Source organism: Carettochelys insculpta, chromosome 16 (genome assembly GCF_033958435.1).
Source record: "Carettochelys insculpta isolate YL-2023 chromosome 16, ASM3395843v1, whole genome shotgun sequence".
NCBI classification, from domain to species: Eukaryota; Metazoa; Chordata; order Testudines; family Carettochelyidae; genus Carettochelys; species Carettochelys insculpta.
Window position 1 is genome coordinate 4,467,963 of NC_134152.1, and position 14,287 is coordinate 4,482,249.

At 71.6% G+C, this 14,287-nt stretch overlaps 1 protein-coding gene across 8 annotated transcripts; it reads left to right on the top strand.

Annotated features, from left to right (window-relative positions):
• Nucleotides 1-396: 396 nt before the first annotated feature.
• Nucleotides 397-13,985, top strand: RGS11 (regulator of G protein signaling 11). Of its 8 annotated transcripts, none has more exons than XM_075010907.1 (17): nt 397-503; nt 2,092-2,188; nt 3,208-3,258; nt 3,884-3,990; nt 4,740-4,791; nt 5,115-5,173; nt 5,553-5,629; nt 6,484-6,565; nt 8,025-8,096; nt 9,804-9,833; nt 10,108-10,169; nt 10,536-10,649; nt 11,032-11,147; nt 11,457-11,544; nt 12,559-12,697; nt 13,020-13,102; nt 13,191-13,985. In XM_075010907.1, the coding sequence occupies exons 1-17, from the start codon at nt 456-458 to the stop codon at nt 13,315-13,317; spliced, it is 1,404 nt and encodes a 467-aa protein (XP_074867008.1). In that variant the 5' UTR covers nt 397-455; the 3' UTR covers nt 13,318-13,985. The 8 variants fall into 8 exon arrangements, 7 of the variants coding, with proteins under 7 accessions (XP_074867008.1, XP_074867003.1, XP_074867001.1 ...); XM_075010902.1 differs by lacking the exon at nt 397-503 and adding an exon at nt 707-1,687 and having other exon boundaries at nt 9,810-9,833; XM_075010900.1 differs by lacking the exon at nt 397-503 and adding an exon at nt 708-1,687.
• Nucleotides 13,986-14,287: the final 302 nt, after the last annotated feature.

Consider the following 14,287-nt stretch of genomic DNA (forward strand, 5'->3'; position numbering starts at 1 on the left):
ATGTGCACCACCCGGGGGGACAATATCCTGGCGGTGGGCCCCAGGGTGCTCCCTCCAGGGCAGCTGGCCCAGTCCCAGCTCACAGGGACACTGGCCCTGCAGGGCCTGGCCCCCCGGAGCCCACCCGGCGCGGGGGCATTGGCTGACCCCTGCCCTGGCCCTTTGCTGGCCCGGGTCCCAGGTGGCTGCCCGAGCCAGGCCTGGGGGAGGGGAGCAGCGCAGGAGTGCAGGGAGGGGGGAGGGGTACTGGAGCTGGGGAGCCAAGGCTGTATGGAGGTGGGGGAAGCGGGGGGGGGCAGAGGGGCGGGGGGCGAGACGGGGCGGAGCTTAAGGGCAGGGGGCAGGCGCTCGGGGAGGGGAGGGGCGGGGCTGGGCTGGGCAGGGCAGGGCGGGGCCAGGCCGGGGGGCCAGCAGAGAGGCCGGCGCCGGCAGAGCCGCCTGCAGCCAGCCCGGCCATGGCCATCGCCGCCCTGCGCCGCCTGCAGATGCCCGGCCTGGCCAAGGTGAGCGGGGCGGGGCGGGGCGGGGCGGGGCTGGTACCCGGGTACCGCCCTGGGGCGGGGGTGGGCAGCGCCGGCCCCGCAGACCTTCCAGCCCCCCTCTGAGCTGCGCCCCAACCCCCCCGGCCCGCGCCCCCCAGTTTCTCCTGGGCGGCGTCCCCCAGTCCCCCCGGGCGGCATCCCACGCTGACCCCCCTCTGGCCCCCGGGTCCCCCCGGCCCGCACCCCAGCCTTTGCCGAGCTCTCTGGTGCTCCAGCCCAGCCCCTTGCCCAGGACAGTGGGGCAACGCCTAGTGCCCGCCTCCGCCCTGCTCCCCTCAGCCTGCACCGCAGCCCCCCAAGTTGCCCAGGGCAGTACCTAGCACCCGCCTCTGCCCTGCCCCTGCGCTCCAGCTCAGCCTGCACTGGCCGTACAGTCCCAGCGATGAGACCGGTGAACGCGTGGCCCTGGGCAGAGCCCCTGGCAGTCAGTTGTGGGGCCCCATCACCCCGCTCCTCTCCGCAGCCCTGAGCCACCGCTGGCCACCAGCGACAGCCTCGGAGTCCGGCCCCAGGCAGGGCTAGAGGAGGCCCAGGGGGTGCAGCCGGGCTGGGCCCTGCGCCTGGAGCCCGGGGTCCCATCAGCGCTGCGCCAGAAGGGGAGATCGGGGCACCCCTGGGTGCTGGAGAGGCTGCTGCAGGGGTTCCCCGAGCTGCCGCTGCCCAGTCAGCAGCCCGGCCCTGGGAGGACGGAGCGCCAGGGGTCCCCGCCTGGAGAGTCTGTCCAGCCAGGCCCAGGCCCAGGCGCGTTCTCGCAGTAGCGCGGGGCTCAGGAGCGTGGCACGAAGTGGGGGGGCCTCACTTCCAAGGGGGCCCCGTGATCCCTGCGCTCAATGCTGCTTGGGCTACTCCAGTGCCGCCCCGTGGGCAGCTCCGGGCACTCCCGAGAGGCGCAACCCCCCCCCCCCCCGCCCCCAGCAGGGCATTCTGGGCTCCCCCACCCCGGAAAAAGTCTCCCCCTGACTGCAGCAGCAGCGGCGGCGGTGGCTAACCCGGGAGGTCCCGTCGGCAGGAGGAAGGGTCACCCCTGGGGAGCGGAGCCCTCGGCCCCAGCAGCGTCTGGTGGCTGTGAGTTCCGCAGGCCGGTTGTGGGGCGCGCGTGGGACGGTTCCTTTGATCGCGACGGGATTGGTTCTGCCGCCGGGAGGGTGAGTTTCCTTTGCGCGGTCAGACAGGAGCAGCGGCACCGGGTGCCATTATCCCGTCTCTCGCGCCCGCCCAGTCCATTCAGCCGTTCCGCCCCCCGATCCTTCTCCTTGTCCGCCGGGGGCTCGGAGCTGCGTGCAGGGGCCCGTCGAGGCAGTGCCGCTGGTTTTCCTGCAGAGGTCCTGGCGTTCCTGCGGCGCCCCTGCCCCGGGCGCCCAGGTTGGTCTTTCCCTCCATGGCGCTGCCCCTGGTTATTCCCGAGCTGCTTCGTAGACCACTGAGCAGCCCTGGCGAACCCCTCCGACGTGCAGCCCCTGGGATCCATCAGCAGCCGCTGGGGCTCCGGCCCTGCCCCGCCGGCAGCTCCCGGGCTGTCCCCAGCCGGCATCTCGGCATCTGCCCCCAGATGGAGCGTGTGGTCCTGAGCATGCAGGATCCAGACATCGGCATCAAGATGAGGAACCAGCGCCTGCTCATCACCGTGATCCCGCACGCCATGACTGGTGAGTGCTGCCTGGCTTGTCGCCCGCCCCCATCTCTCCCGGCCCCCCCGGAGCTGTCCGTCACCCGCCCTGCCAGCCCCTCCACTCGCACGCCCCTCGGGGCTGTGCAGCCCCGCCGGGAGCCCGTCTGCCCCAGGCACGAGTGAGTCAGCAGGGAGACCCTGCCGTTGCTCCCCGCACGTGCCCCAGGCCGGCTGGGGGTCACTCCGTGAGCGCACGGGAGTGCTTGTGCAATGAGTGTGCCTTGCACGGCAGCTCCCTTCCCTGCCATATCTGGGCCAGGGCTGTGAGTGTGCAAGGGGGGGCGTCGAGCACGTTGCACAAGGCTTGGGGGAGTGGGGCAGGGAGCGGGCCGGCACCATGGCACGTGCTTGGCAGTAAGTGCGCACAAGCATCTCCTGGGGGGTGCACGGTGTCGGTGGGAGTGCGTGCTGTGCCGTGCCATGCGTGTGGTGATCATTGTGCGCAGCCGCTGTGGTGCCCGGGCGGGTGCGCAGGGCGTACGTGGTAGGGGTACGTGCTCTGGGCCTGGTGCCCTGGCCCTCAGGAGCAGCCCCGGGGGGCAGCGGGGAGCTGGTTCTGCAGCCAGGCCGGGCCCTGGGGCACTCACTGGTTCTGCGGCCGGTCAGGGTCCGGCACAGACAGGGGCGAGCTGGCCAGCGGACCCTTTCCCACCTTCGTGCCCCCCGCATGCCCCTGACTGCCCCACCCCTGAGCCGTTCCCCTACCCGCCCCCACCGCCGTGGCCCCCCAGCCCTGACTTTGCTCCGCCCTCCCGAGCCCCTCATCCCTGTGTGCTCCAGTCCCCTCCCCACCCGGCTGCATCCTGCCCTGGCCTGCCCCACGTTACTCCTTGGCTGTGCCCTCGCCCCTGCCCCCCTCGCCCTGCCTATGTCCCAGCGCTGAGAATGGGGGTGACAACTCCTGCTCCTGGCTCCGGCCTCCCAGGGCTGCCCCCTGCCCGCCTGGGCTCCGGTGGGAGCCAACTCCACCCTATCACTGGGCCCTGCTGTCCCCAGGCAACGACATCGTGGAGTGGCTCATCCAGAAGTTCGCCATCTCTGAGGAGGGTGAGCGCCCGGCCTGGGCTGGGCTGGGCTGAGCTGGGCTGGGCTGGCCACAGGAGAGAGGTGCCGGTCTGTGAGCCCTTCCAACGCCCCCAGCGGCCGGGGGAGCTGTGCCCGGCCCGGCCCAGCAGCCGGCTGCAGGCGAGTCCTTGGCAGGGCTGTGGGTCCCGGGCCCCTCGGGATGGGGCACGTCCCGTCTGACCCCCGGGGCAGCTCAGCGTGTTCATGGTGCCAAAGTTCCTCCTGTCTCCCACGTGTGGCCCCGATCCAGTGGGTGGAGAGGGGGTTACGTTCCCCCCACGTGGTACAGTATGGGGCAGCCCCCTGCCTGCCATGCCCTGGGGAGCCCTCCAGAGCGAGGCAGGGGAGATCCTGCCAAGCTGGGGTGGCTGGGGCTTTCGGGGTCTCCAGCCAGGCTGGAGGGCGCAGCTGTGGGGCAGCCCAGGCCACTGCCGTGGGGCCAGGCTGGACGTTGTCCACCACCGTGCCTGGAGTCACTCCGTGCCCAAAGGGGGACTTCAGGGAAACTGAGGCACATGGGGGCCGGAAGAGGCCCTGGTGCAGGGGCGTGGCACAGAAGGGAGCTGCCCCCTCCTGTCCCAGCCCCCGGGGATGCTCTCTCCTGCAGAGTCCTTGCACCTGGGCAACCTGCTCGTGAAGCATGGCTACATCTACCCTCTGAAGGACCCCCGCAGCCTGGTGCTCCGGGCCGACGACTCCCCCTACAGGTTCCAGGTAGGGCTGGCACTGGGAGCCCGGCTGGCACTGGGAGCCCGGCTGGCACCACCCCACAGGGCCTGGGGCTCCAAGCCTGCTCCTCCGGCAGGACCCACTTACTCTGGTCTCTTGACACCCCTGAGCTGCTGAGCCGCACTCGGCGCTGTCCCTGCAGGGCTGTGTGCTGGGGAGAAGCCCCTTTTGTGTGGGCCCTGCCCCCCCCCCCCCCCCCCCGCCTAGGCTCCGTCCTTGCCCTGCAGCAACATGGGCCAGCGAGGGCATCACGCCCCGGTGCCCAGAGGGGCGCTCCCAGCAGGGCTGGGGACAGGGCGTTCCAGGGGTGCGGGCGGGCGGGCGAGGGCCCTTCAGAGAGGCGCAGCATGCAGCCAAGCCAGGAGGCGTGACACAGCCCAGCCCGGGGCTCCCCGGCTGCTCCGAGGGTGGGCCCCGTGGGAGTGGGACCCCCTGCTTTGGGGTGGGTTCCAGTCCCGCGGGCGCTGGGCAGGTGCCCAGGGCGGCTGGAGGGAGAGCCCCGTGCCACAGCAGAGCCCCTTGGGCAAGGAGCCGGGCAGCTGGCAGGGTGAAGTCTCCCGGGGGGCAGTGTGGGCAGCACACGGGGGAATCTCCGGGTTGGCCGGTGGGGCAGCTCCAGGAGCCTGGGTGGGGGCGGTGGGATCTGCCCGTTACCGGCCCTGGCTCAGCGCGTCCTGGCCCACGACCCCTTCCCAGCACTGGTGCCGCGTCAGCTTCTCCCCGTCTCTCCGCAGACGCCGTATTTCTGGACCAGCTCCAAGTGGCCGGCCACAGAGCTGGATTACGGTGGGTCGGGCCTGGCTCCGTCAGCGGCTCTGCCCTGTGCCCCTCGCCGAGCCCGGCCCCACCTGCAGACGTGCCTGTGGGGCGCAGGCCGCCGGGGTTCCCTGAGCTGGGCCCCCCACATCAGCCCTCTGAGCCCGGGGTGGTGCAGCGTTTGGCTGCCGTCCCTCAGAGCCTGGCGGGGGGAGCCGTGGGCAGGGCTGGGGTCCCCCTTGCCATCCTGGCCCTCCCGCTGCAGCCCCCAGCTGGGGAGGCACCGGTTAGCGTCTCTCCCTTGGGAGATCAAAGCCTCGGCCCCCCCGACACGCACCTTCTCCTCCCTGCAGCCATCTACTTGGCAAAGAAGAACATCCGCAAGCAGGGTGACCTGATAGACCACGAGAAGGTGACAGCTGCTGCCCCGGGGGGCAGTGGCAGGGCTGGCTGGGGCTGGTAGGGGCTGGGGCCAGTGGGGGGCAGTGGCAGGGCTGGTGGGGGTTGGGGCTGGCCGGGGCAGTGGCAGGGCTGGCTGGGGCTGGTGGGGCCAGTGGCAGGGCTGGCCGGGGGCTGGGGCTTGCTGGAGGCAGGGGCTGGGGTAGTGGCAGGGCTGGCGGGGGGCAGTGGCTGACCAGGGGCTGGGGCTGGGGGCTGGGGCTGGCCGGGGGCGGTGGCAGGGGCTGGGGCTGGGCTCCGGGGCTGGCCGGGGGTTGGGGGCAAGGGGCAGTGGCTAGCCGGGGGCGGGGGGCTGGGGCTGGCCGGGCTGAGGCCTTTTCCACTCGCTTTAGGACAACTACAACCTGCTGCACAAGAGGATCAACCACACCTGGGACTTCGTGGTGATGCAGGCGCGGGAGCAGCTCCGGTGAGCCGAGCCTGGCCGGGCGGTGCCGTGCCCTGGCCGTGTGGGCCCAGCTGGCAGCAGTGTGCTCAGGGCAGTGGCAATTGCAGTGACCCCCGGCCACCGAGCTTGCCCAGAACCCGCCGTCGCCATTGCATGCTGAGCGCGGCCCCTGCTGGCGCTGGGGCCTGTCTCTGCCTCCCAGCTTGGGCTCCCCACACCCTGGGCTGCTCCCTGGCCTGTGTGGTTCAGGTGGAACCGTGAGCTGCCGTCGGCCTGAGCCCCAGGGCAGCAGCGCCCGCTCACCCGCCCCGGGAGCTGCTCGCTGCCCACTGAGCCCTCGCCCGGCACAGACCCGGGGCAGCCTGGCCGGCTTTGAGCCACGTCACTGAGACAGACGCCTGGGGCAGATAACAAAGGAGCTGCCCCAGTTCAGGTTAACAGGCTCAGCCACCCTTCCAAACTGCCCCCTGCTCTCCCTAGCTGCCCCGGGCACTGGGCCCTTGCTGAGCGGCCGCCCAGCATGGTGGGGCGAGGGCTCCGGGCCCTTCTGGCCGAGACCTGGCTGCCAGTGACAGGCAGAGCCTTGCGGCCTGGCCAGCCTCCCCTCCGCTGCCTCCTGGAGCCCTGCTGGGAGCGGCTGCTCCCAGTGCCCGGTCCTTGCCGGACCCACCCGCCCGCCTGGCCAGCCGACCGCTGCCCCAGCCGGCTGAGCGAAGCTGGGCGCCGGGTGGCTGCCGGCGTGGGGCGCTTGGGGCCGGTTCCGGAGCAGGCGGGAGGTGGGCGCGAGCGGGGCTGGGCTCCTCGGGCACCGCCCGCCCCGCCGGTTGGGAGCTGGTGTGAGCTGCTCTGCTCTGATGCTTCCCTTCTGCTGGCAGGGCAGCCAAGCAGCGGCGGAAGGGGGATCGCATCGTCATCGACTGCCAGGAGCAGGCCTACTGGCTGGTCAACAGGCCCCCGGTACGGGTGGCAGGAGTCTGTCCCCAGGGGGGACCCTTGCAGTGGGGGGTGCTCGGGGGGCCTCTTGGGGGCTAGGCTGGGGATCCCCTGGGGAGACTCCGTCGGAGGGTGTACGGTGGCAGGAGGCCTGCGAGATGGGCAGTGTGGGATCCCTGGGGGGTCTGGTGTGTCGGAGGGGGCTGAAGTGGTGGGACCTGGCCGGCCCTGGGGGGTGGAGTGACACCTGCATTCCAGCAGAGACTGGCACCCGCTGGCCCTGCAGGGGAAGGAGCTGGGAGGTAGCAGCTGAGAAGAGAGGGGCGCGGCGGTTGGGCGGGGTCTCTGGCCCCAGCCTGTCGGAGTTGACCCGGCTGAGCCATGGGCCCCGCAGCATTTGCTGGGGGCTGCCCCATTGCTTCCGCACTGGCAGCCCTGGGGGTGCTGAGCTGGGGGGCGCACGAGTGCCATGGCTGCGAGGGGCCTGCCAGCCTCCCCAGCACAAGCACCCAGCGGCCCCAGGGACCAGGCATGGCACCAGCAGCTGCTGCTTCCGTGAGGTGGTTGGGCTCACCCCTGGCGGTGCTGGGAGCCAGCGGGGTGCAGGGCACTGCCCCATCCGCGCCCCCCTCCCAGCGTTGGGCACGGGCTCTGGGCAGAGAGTGGCGGGACGAGGCTGCCCAGCTGGGAGCACGTCAGCCCCGTCTCTCCGTGCCCGCAGGGTTGGGGGCACCCAGCCTGGCACCGCAGACCGCTGAGGGGCTCGGCCCCTGCTCACGGCAGACTGAGGCTGCAGCAGCCTGCGGCTGGCGAGGGATGCCCGGCTGCACCCCCACTCCTGGGCACAGACAGCGGTGCCATGGCGAGTTCCACTAATCCCACCTCTCCCTGGGCCGTGCCCGGCCTGGCGCGTCCCCTGGGCTCGGTCCAGGCAGCGCTCAGTGCATCAGCACCAGCTCCCTGAGCAGCCGGCATTAAATCCTCTGCCTCCCCGCTGGCCCAGGGCCAGTCGCTGCCTGCTGCTGTGGGGGCTGGGCGGGCTCAGGGCCTCGCCGTGCTGGGGGCCGTCGAGCTCGGGAGCTGGGATGCCCTGGCAGGGCGCAGCGGCTGGATTGGCCGAGTGGTGGAGGGCGGGTGTCTGGCAGTGCCCCTGTGCCCTCAGTGCCAGGGAAGCCAAGGCCCCAGGCTGGGGAGCTGTGCTTCAGGTGCAGGTCTGGCTGGAGGACAGCTGGAGATTCCCAGCCCCTCTCCTGCTCTGGGGGCCCTGGGCTGCACTTCGGGGCTCCCCCGGCCCTCCGGCTGCTGGCCTTGGAGCCCTGCTGCCAGCCCGGGCACCAGCGTGGGTCAGGGCTGAGCCGAGCGCCTGGTGCCAGAGCCCCCGGAGAGCAGGTGGAGATGGGAGCTGCCTGCTGGGTGAGGGGGTTAGGGGCAGCACCTCCCAGCTGCAGCCCTGCCCGGGGGCCCTGACCTTGTTCTCCCCTAGCAGCCAGGAGCCCTGAACGTGCTGGAGCGGGGGCCCGAGCGGAGGAACTGCTGCGTCAGCCGGGTGCAGCTGGTGAGTGTCCAGCCTCTGCCGCTAGGACGGAGCTCAGTGCCGGCGGGGTCCTGCTCTGGGGCTGACTCCGCTGCCCTTTGGCTGGGGCGCAGGGCTCCCAGCAGGCAGCCCCGGCTGCTTCTCGGGCTAGGGACAGACCGGTTCCCACAGGCTCCCTGAGCCCAGCCCGTTGCAGTCCCACAGCTGCATGGGGCGGACGTGGGGTCAGGTCTAGGAGCCCCCAGGCTGCTCCTCGCTCAGAGCCTCCCCCAGCTCGCAGCCGGACGAGCCCCAGCCGACGTGGGAGGCACAGGCCACTGCCTTTACCTGCTGCCCCTGTCCGGAGACGTCCGCCCTGGCCCGCGGGGCCGCTGTGCCTGAGAGCTGGCTAGCGAGAGGCGCCCACGCCCAGCCCTCCTGCCAGCCCGCCCGGGGGAAAGCCCCCTTGTGCCCCACACGCCTGGGGCTCAGCTAAGGCCGGAGGACAGAGGGTCCGTCCCACCTCGGGCCCTGCCGGTGCACCCGCCGGCCGCTCCCCAGCCTGGGCCCATCTTGGCTCGGCCGGGGCTGGGCTCCTCTCGCCGGGGATTCGCTCACAGCCAACGCCGCCTCGGTCCCAGCTGTGGTCTCCCCGCGTCCTGCCCTCCACGTCCAGTCGCCTCTCCCGAGAGAGCCAGAGCCCCAGCTCCCTTTGCTCGCGCCTGCTCCCTGCCGCTCCGGGCCTGGCGCGCCCCATGCACTGCTGGGCAGGGGAGGGGGCTGTGGCCCTGGGCTTTCACCCCCTCAGGCTGCCAGGGCCGGGGGCCGGGCTCCCGACCTGCCCCAGCCAGCCGCTCTCTGGCCAGGCTAGCGGCACCCTCCCCTCGCCGGTGCCAGGGACCTGGGCTGCTACGGGCCAGGGCCCAGCAGGAGAGCCGGTGGCCGCCCCAGAGAGGCGCTAAGGGCCCCGGGGCTGCCCCGTCCTCGTGGGCACAGCTGGCTCGGTGGGGAGCACCAGCCTGGCCTGTGGCTCAGCCCGCCGGAGCCCCCGAGCTGGGAGCGGCGCCTGGGCTCTGGGCGTCACTAACGCAGCCCCCAGGGGCGCCCGTCTGCCAGTCCGGCTCCTTAGTAACTGCTGGGCTCTGTTCTCTTCTCTCCTCCCGCCTCCCACCGCATCCTCCGGCCAAGTAAGTGTCCGACCCAGGGCCGCCTGCTGGGCCTGTCTGGAGGGCTGGGCTGCAGGGAGCCGGGACTCCTGGGGCTGGGTCCAGGCTCCCCCTCTTGCTGGGGTGCGAGCGGTGGCTGGGCCAGGGCGCGTGCCCCCAGGGTGGGGTGGAAGGCGGCCGTGGGGGGCAGCATGACCCCCACGCCCCCCTCCCCCACGCCATGGTGGGCGGTGCCAGGAGCTGCAGCGCTCCCATTTGTGCTGGGACTTGCAGCTGGCACGGTGCCGCCTGGCCTGGCCCAGCTGGGTGCCGCCTGGCCCCTCCCTCCCTTGCACCGAGGCGGGGGTTGGGTACCCATTGTTCACAGGGGGCATTCGCAGGTGCCCATCACCCTGGCTTCGGGCTCAGGCACCCGGGGAGCAGAAATCCTGCTGCAGCCCTGTGCTGACCCTGACCCGGCTGGGGAGGGGAGGGCCCCATCCGATGCAGCTGCCCCAGAGGGCAGAGCGAAGGGCCCTTGGTCCCAGCTGTGATGCTCGGGGGCTCGGCTGCCGGCTCACGCTGCTCCGTTGGTCTCTTGCAGCCCGAGAACGCGGATTACTACAAGCGGGAGGTGAGTGAGGGGCTGGCGATGGCCCAGCCGCGCTCTGGGCGGGGGGAGGCGGCTGCTCCCCACGGGGCCACGGCTGGGGGGGCTGGGCAGGGCCCCCAGGGAGCCAGTGGGAGGCCTGGGGGTCGCCTGAGGAGGAGCCCATGAGCGCCTGCAGGGCTGGGGCAGAGGCGCGTGGGCACAGGGAGTGGGCAGAGCCCGGGGCTGTGCCCGGTGGCTCAGGCTGGCTGGGCGCTGCCCGTCTCCCCTCACTCTGCTCTCTCCGCTCCCCGCCCAGATCGAGTGCTGCCGGAAGGGCGTGGGCCGGGCCCGGGTGAAGTCCTCCGTCTGCCTGGAGGGGTGAGTCTCAGCCCCCCGGGGAGGGCCGGGGGCCTCCCTGGCATCTCCATCCCGGTGCCTGGGCACAGCACCGGGCTGGTCTCCCCTCGTGCCCAGCCGCTGCGCCTGGCTCTGGGGGATGGGCTGCAGCCAGCGCCAGTCACCCCGAAAAGCAGCTGAACCCCTCAGCTGCTGGGCCCAGCCGGAGCCACGCCTGTCCCGTGCGACGCCTGTCCCAGCCGTGCGCTGCTGGGACATCAGCACAGGTTGGGCCCCATGGCCAGGGTGAGGCTGGGCGTGGCAGCGAGCCGGGACGGACCCAGCACTGCGGGGCGCAGGGGGGCACCGCAGGCCCCGGCTGTGTCACCCACGCCCCTCCCTCGGCAGGTACGTCAAGTTCAGCGAGCAGTACATGCCTCACGATCCCATCATGTCCGGCTGCCTGCCCAGTAACCCCTGGATCACGGACGACACCAGCTACTGGGCCATGAATGCCCCCACGTGAGTGCCTGGGCAGGGCGGGCTGGCACAGGGGCTCCGGTTCTTCCCCAGCGCCGGGGCGGGAGGGGGCCAGCTTGCTGCAGGGGCTGGGGTCCCAGGCCCCTCGCTCGTTACCCCGGTGCCGCAGGCTGGTGGGGAGGGTCTGATCGGGGCCTATGTGGAGACCGTGGCATGCAGGCGCCCTGCACCGCCAGCTGGGGACCCACCCACGTGGGGCTGCCAGGCCCAGCCTAGCGCCGATACGCCTGGGCGGGTGGGGTCTGGGGCCTGCCTGGCTGCCTGCCCCCCAGTGGAGGGCCCAGCTCCTTGGGGCTCCCCCGGCCTGTCTGGTGGGGTAATCCTGGCAGCAGAGCCCCTGTGACCGGAGCTCCCTGGCCCGCAGGGTGACGGTGCCCACCAAGCTGCGCGTGGAGCGCTGGGCCTTCGGCTTCGGCGAGCTGCTGGCTGACGCGCTGGGCCGCAGGCAGCTGCTTGAGTTCCTCAAGAAGGAGTTCAGCGGTGGGTGAGCCCCGGTGCCCCCAGCCCGCTGCGGGAGGGGCCCTGTGCCGGGGCGGCTGGAGAAGGACGGGCGCCTGCAGGGTGCCAGGCATGGCCCCGGGGGGGCAGCTCGCGTGCCTGCCGGGCTCCAGGGGCTGGCATGGCCTGTGCCTCAGAGGGCATCTGAGCCCTGGCAGGGCTCCTCCCTCACCCCCACCCCGACCCCACGGCGGGGCCTTCCCCGGCCCTCACTCCCCTGTGCCAGGGAGGTGAGCCCAGAGGCTGGGCCGCCCCTGCTCTGCGCTGCCAACGGCGCCTCTCTCCCGCCAGCCGAGAACCTGAGCTTCTGGGAGGCCTGTGAGGAGCTGCGCTACGGGGAGCAGGCCCGGATCCCCCACATCGTGGACTCCATATACCAGTGAGTGCCCTGCCCCCCTGCACCCTGCCCCCTCCGCCGCCCTGTGCCCTGTCCCCAGTGTACCCACACTCCCAGGTCCATGTACGCTTCAGATCTTATCCAACAGAGAATCTGAGAGCTAAAGGTTTATTAGTGAAAAGCCAGACTGGGGCGAGAGTCAAGTGGCTAAAGCAATCACCTCACCCGCACGGGTGGCAGAGGGCCTGGTGCAGGCTGCAGGAGAGGTGGAATTGCTGCTCTCAGAAAAGTCCCGGGCGTGCACCCTGTGTTAGGCCGGGTCAGCACAGAGCAGGGATGCTCCTGAAGTGATGAGCTGGAATGAAGACAAAGCTGGAGGATCTTCAGGGCCCTATTTACTCCCCCGGCCCACGCGGAGGGAATTCCCTTGTTCCCCCTGCGCGGCAGCGCGGCTCAGACGGTGCCTGTGATGGGGCAGGGCGCCTGGCAGCGTCCTTCGTTGGCGATTTTCCTCTCTGCTGGGTTACGCGTTCCCAGGCAGATTCCTGCGGGCGTGCTCGGAAGTGGGTGATTTCTCCATCCAGCCCGGCTGCCCCTGAGTGGGACCCTCTCCCGCCTCTCCCAGAAGCTGCGATTTCTAATACAAGCCCCGCGCCAGCCCTTCCAACCCCTGTGCACCTGGCACGGACCCAGGCGCAGTAGCGCCAGCTGCCATGAATTGCCAGCTTTCGACGGCCGCGCTGCAAACCTCGGGCCGTGGTTCAAGTGTTTGGCGCTGTCACCTGTAAACCCAGGAAGGTCACAGCCCCCAGCCTGGCCCCCACCTCCCGGCGCAGCTCATCCCTGGGGCTCAGAGCTTGCTGGTTCCCCAGGCCAGTCTCTGGTAAGGGCCCCCTGGGAGCCAGCCACTGGGTTCCCCCAACTGCTCTCCAGCCACCAGCCTGAGCTGGGACCCTGTGCGGGATGTGAGCCCAGGGCCTCTGGGGGGGCCCCTGGCTGCTGCCCTTGCTGGGAGCCCAGGCCCTGCACAGTCTGGCCCTGTGCCCCCATCCCCAGGCAGTTCCTGGCCCCCGGTGCCACCCGCTGGGTGAACATCGACAGCAAGACCATGGAGAAGACCTTGGAGGGCATCAAGATGCCGCATCGCTACGTGATGGACGACGCCCAGATGCACATCTACATGCTGATGAAGAAGGTGGGGCCTGGGCCCTGGCTCCCGCCCCCTGCAGCCAGCCTGGGCACCGGGGCTTTCAGCTGCCCCCCGGCACCCATGGGGCGGGGCTGGAGGAGCCTTGGGAGCCCAGCCACACCTGAGCGCCCCGAGGGGGAAGGACGTTCTGCCGGGACAGCTGCTCGCTGCAGGGGAGCAGCTGGGCCAGGGGATGGTCTGGTCCCCGGGCAGTGGGGCGGGACAGGAGAGGGGCCACAGGGCTGGCCTGGCCTGGCCAGGGGCTCACTGCCCTATGGGGCCCTGCCCTGCCCTGCCCTGCCCCTCTTACGCTCTGCCCCACCCGCAGGACTCGTACCCACGCTTCCTCAAGTCGGAGCTGTACCACAGCCTGCTGGCCGAGGCCGTGGTCCCCCCGGAGACCAAGAAACGGTGAGCAGGGCCTGTGGGATGGGATGGGCCGGGCCGGGCCGGGGGGCCCCCTCCCACCCCACCCGCTAACCCTGGCTCTCTCGGGCAGGGTCTTCCCCTTCATGCGAAAGCAGCGGCACTCCAGCCCCAGCCCGGCGCTGCTGCCGCCCGCGGGAGAGCCGGAGGCCAAGGCCGAAGACCCAACCAAGGCGTCCGGTGCCCCCGCGGAGCCTTAGGACCCCTCCCCCAGGCCGAGCGCTCTGCACTGAGGGGCTGGGGCCTCTGCGGGGCTCCCCTGGCCCAGCCCATCGCTGCGGCATCAGGCCCTGCCCGGCAGCACGGACCTGTTCTCATGCGCTTGCCCCAGCGGCGAGTGTGCTGAGGGGCTGAGCGTGGCCCCTCCGGTCCACAGGCTGCTCCCGAGGCTCGCGGGGGACTCCTGGCTCCCAGCCAGTGGTGCCCCCAGACCCCGCCGCGCCGTGGGGCACAGGGTGCGCAGAGCGGCACAGCCTCGAGGGCGCTCCCCCTTGCAGCTCCCAAGGGGCAGCTGCAGCCCTGGCGACCCGAAAGGATAAAGCCATATCCCAGCAGGGTGGGGCATTTCCTCCCGCCCCCGGCAGCTCCCGCTCCCTTTGCCTTAGTTCTTAGAGCACCCCAGCTGCCTCCCCCGCCGGTCGGGGGGCGAGTGGCTGCCCCTGCCGGCTGGGGCAGGCCGGCGACACATGGATCCAAGGGGCCGGGGCACGACCTGCCCTAGAGGGGCGCAGCTCCGAGCCAGCCTTGGGCATGTGGCTGGGCACAGCCCCTCCCTCAGTCACCCCCTCTGGCCCAGCCCTGCCCCAGGGGCACTCTGCTGTGGGGCTGCCCCCTGCACTGAGCAAGCACAAATAAAGGACAGTCGCAGGGTCTGGGGCTCATGGCCTCTTCATTGCGGGTTAGTGAGGGAGGGGTGCTGCCGGCGGGTGAACAGAGCCCCCCCTTGGTGGAACTGTTGCAGGGGCTGCGATGCGGGGGACCCGGCGTGGGAGGGGGCCGGCCCCAGCCTGGCCGGGGGTCACTCCTGCAAAGGGCTATGAGAGACAGAGCCCCTGGTGATGGGATCCCCCCCCACCCCCGGCAGGTCAGGGCACAGGGCTGGGCCTGGTATTAGACGCCTGTATCAGCCCTCCCCCTTCATACCACACTGTTCTGCCCCATGGAGGCGTT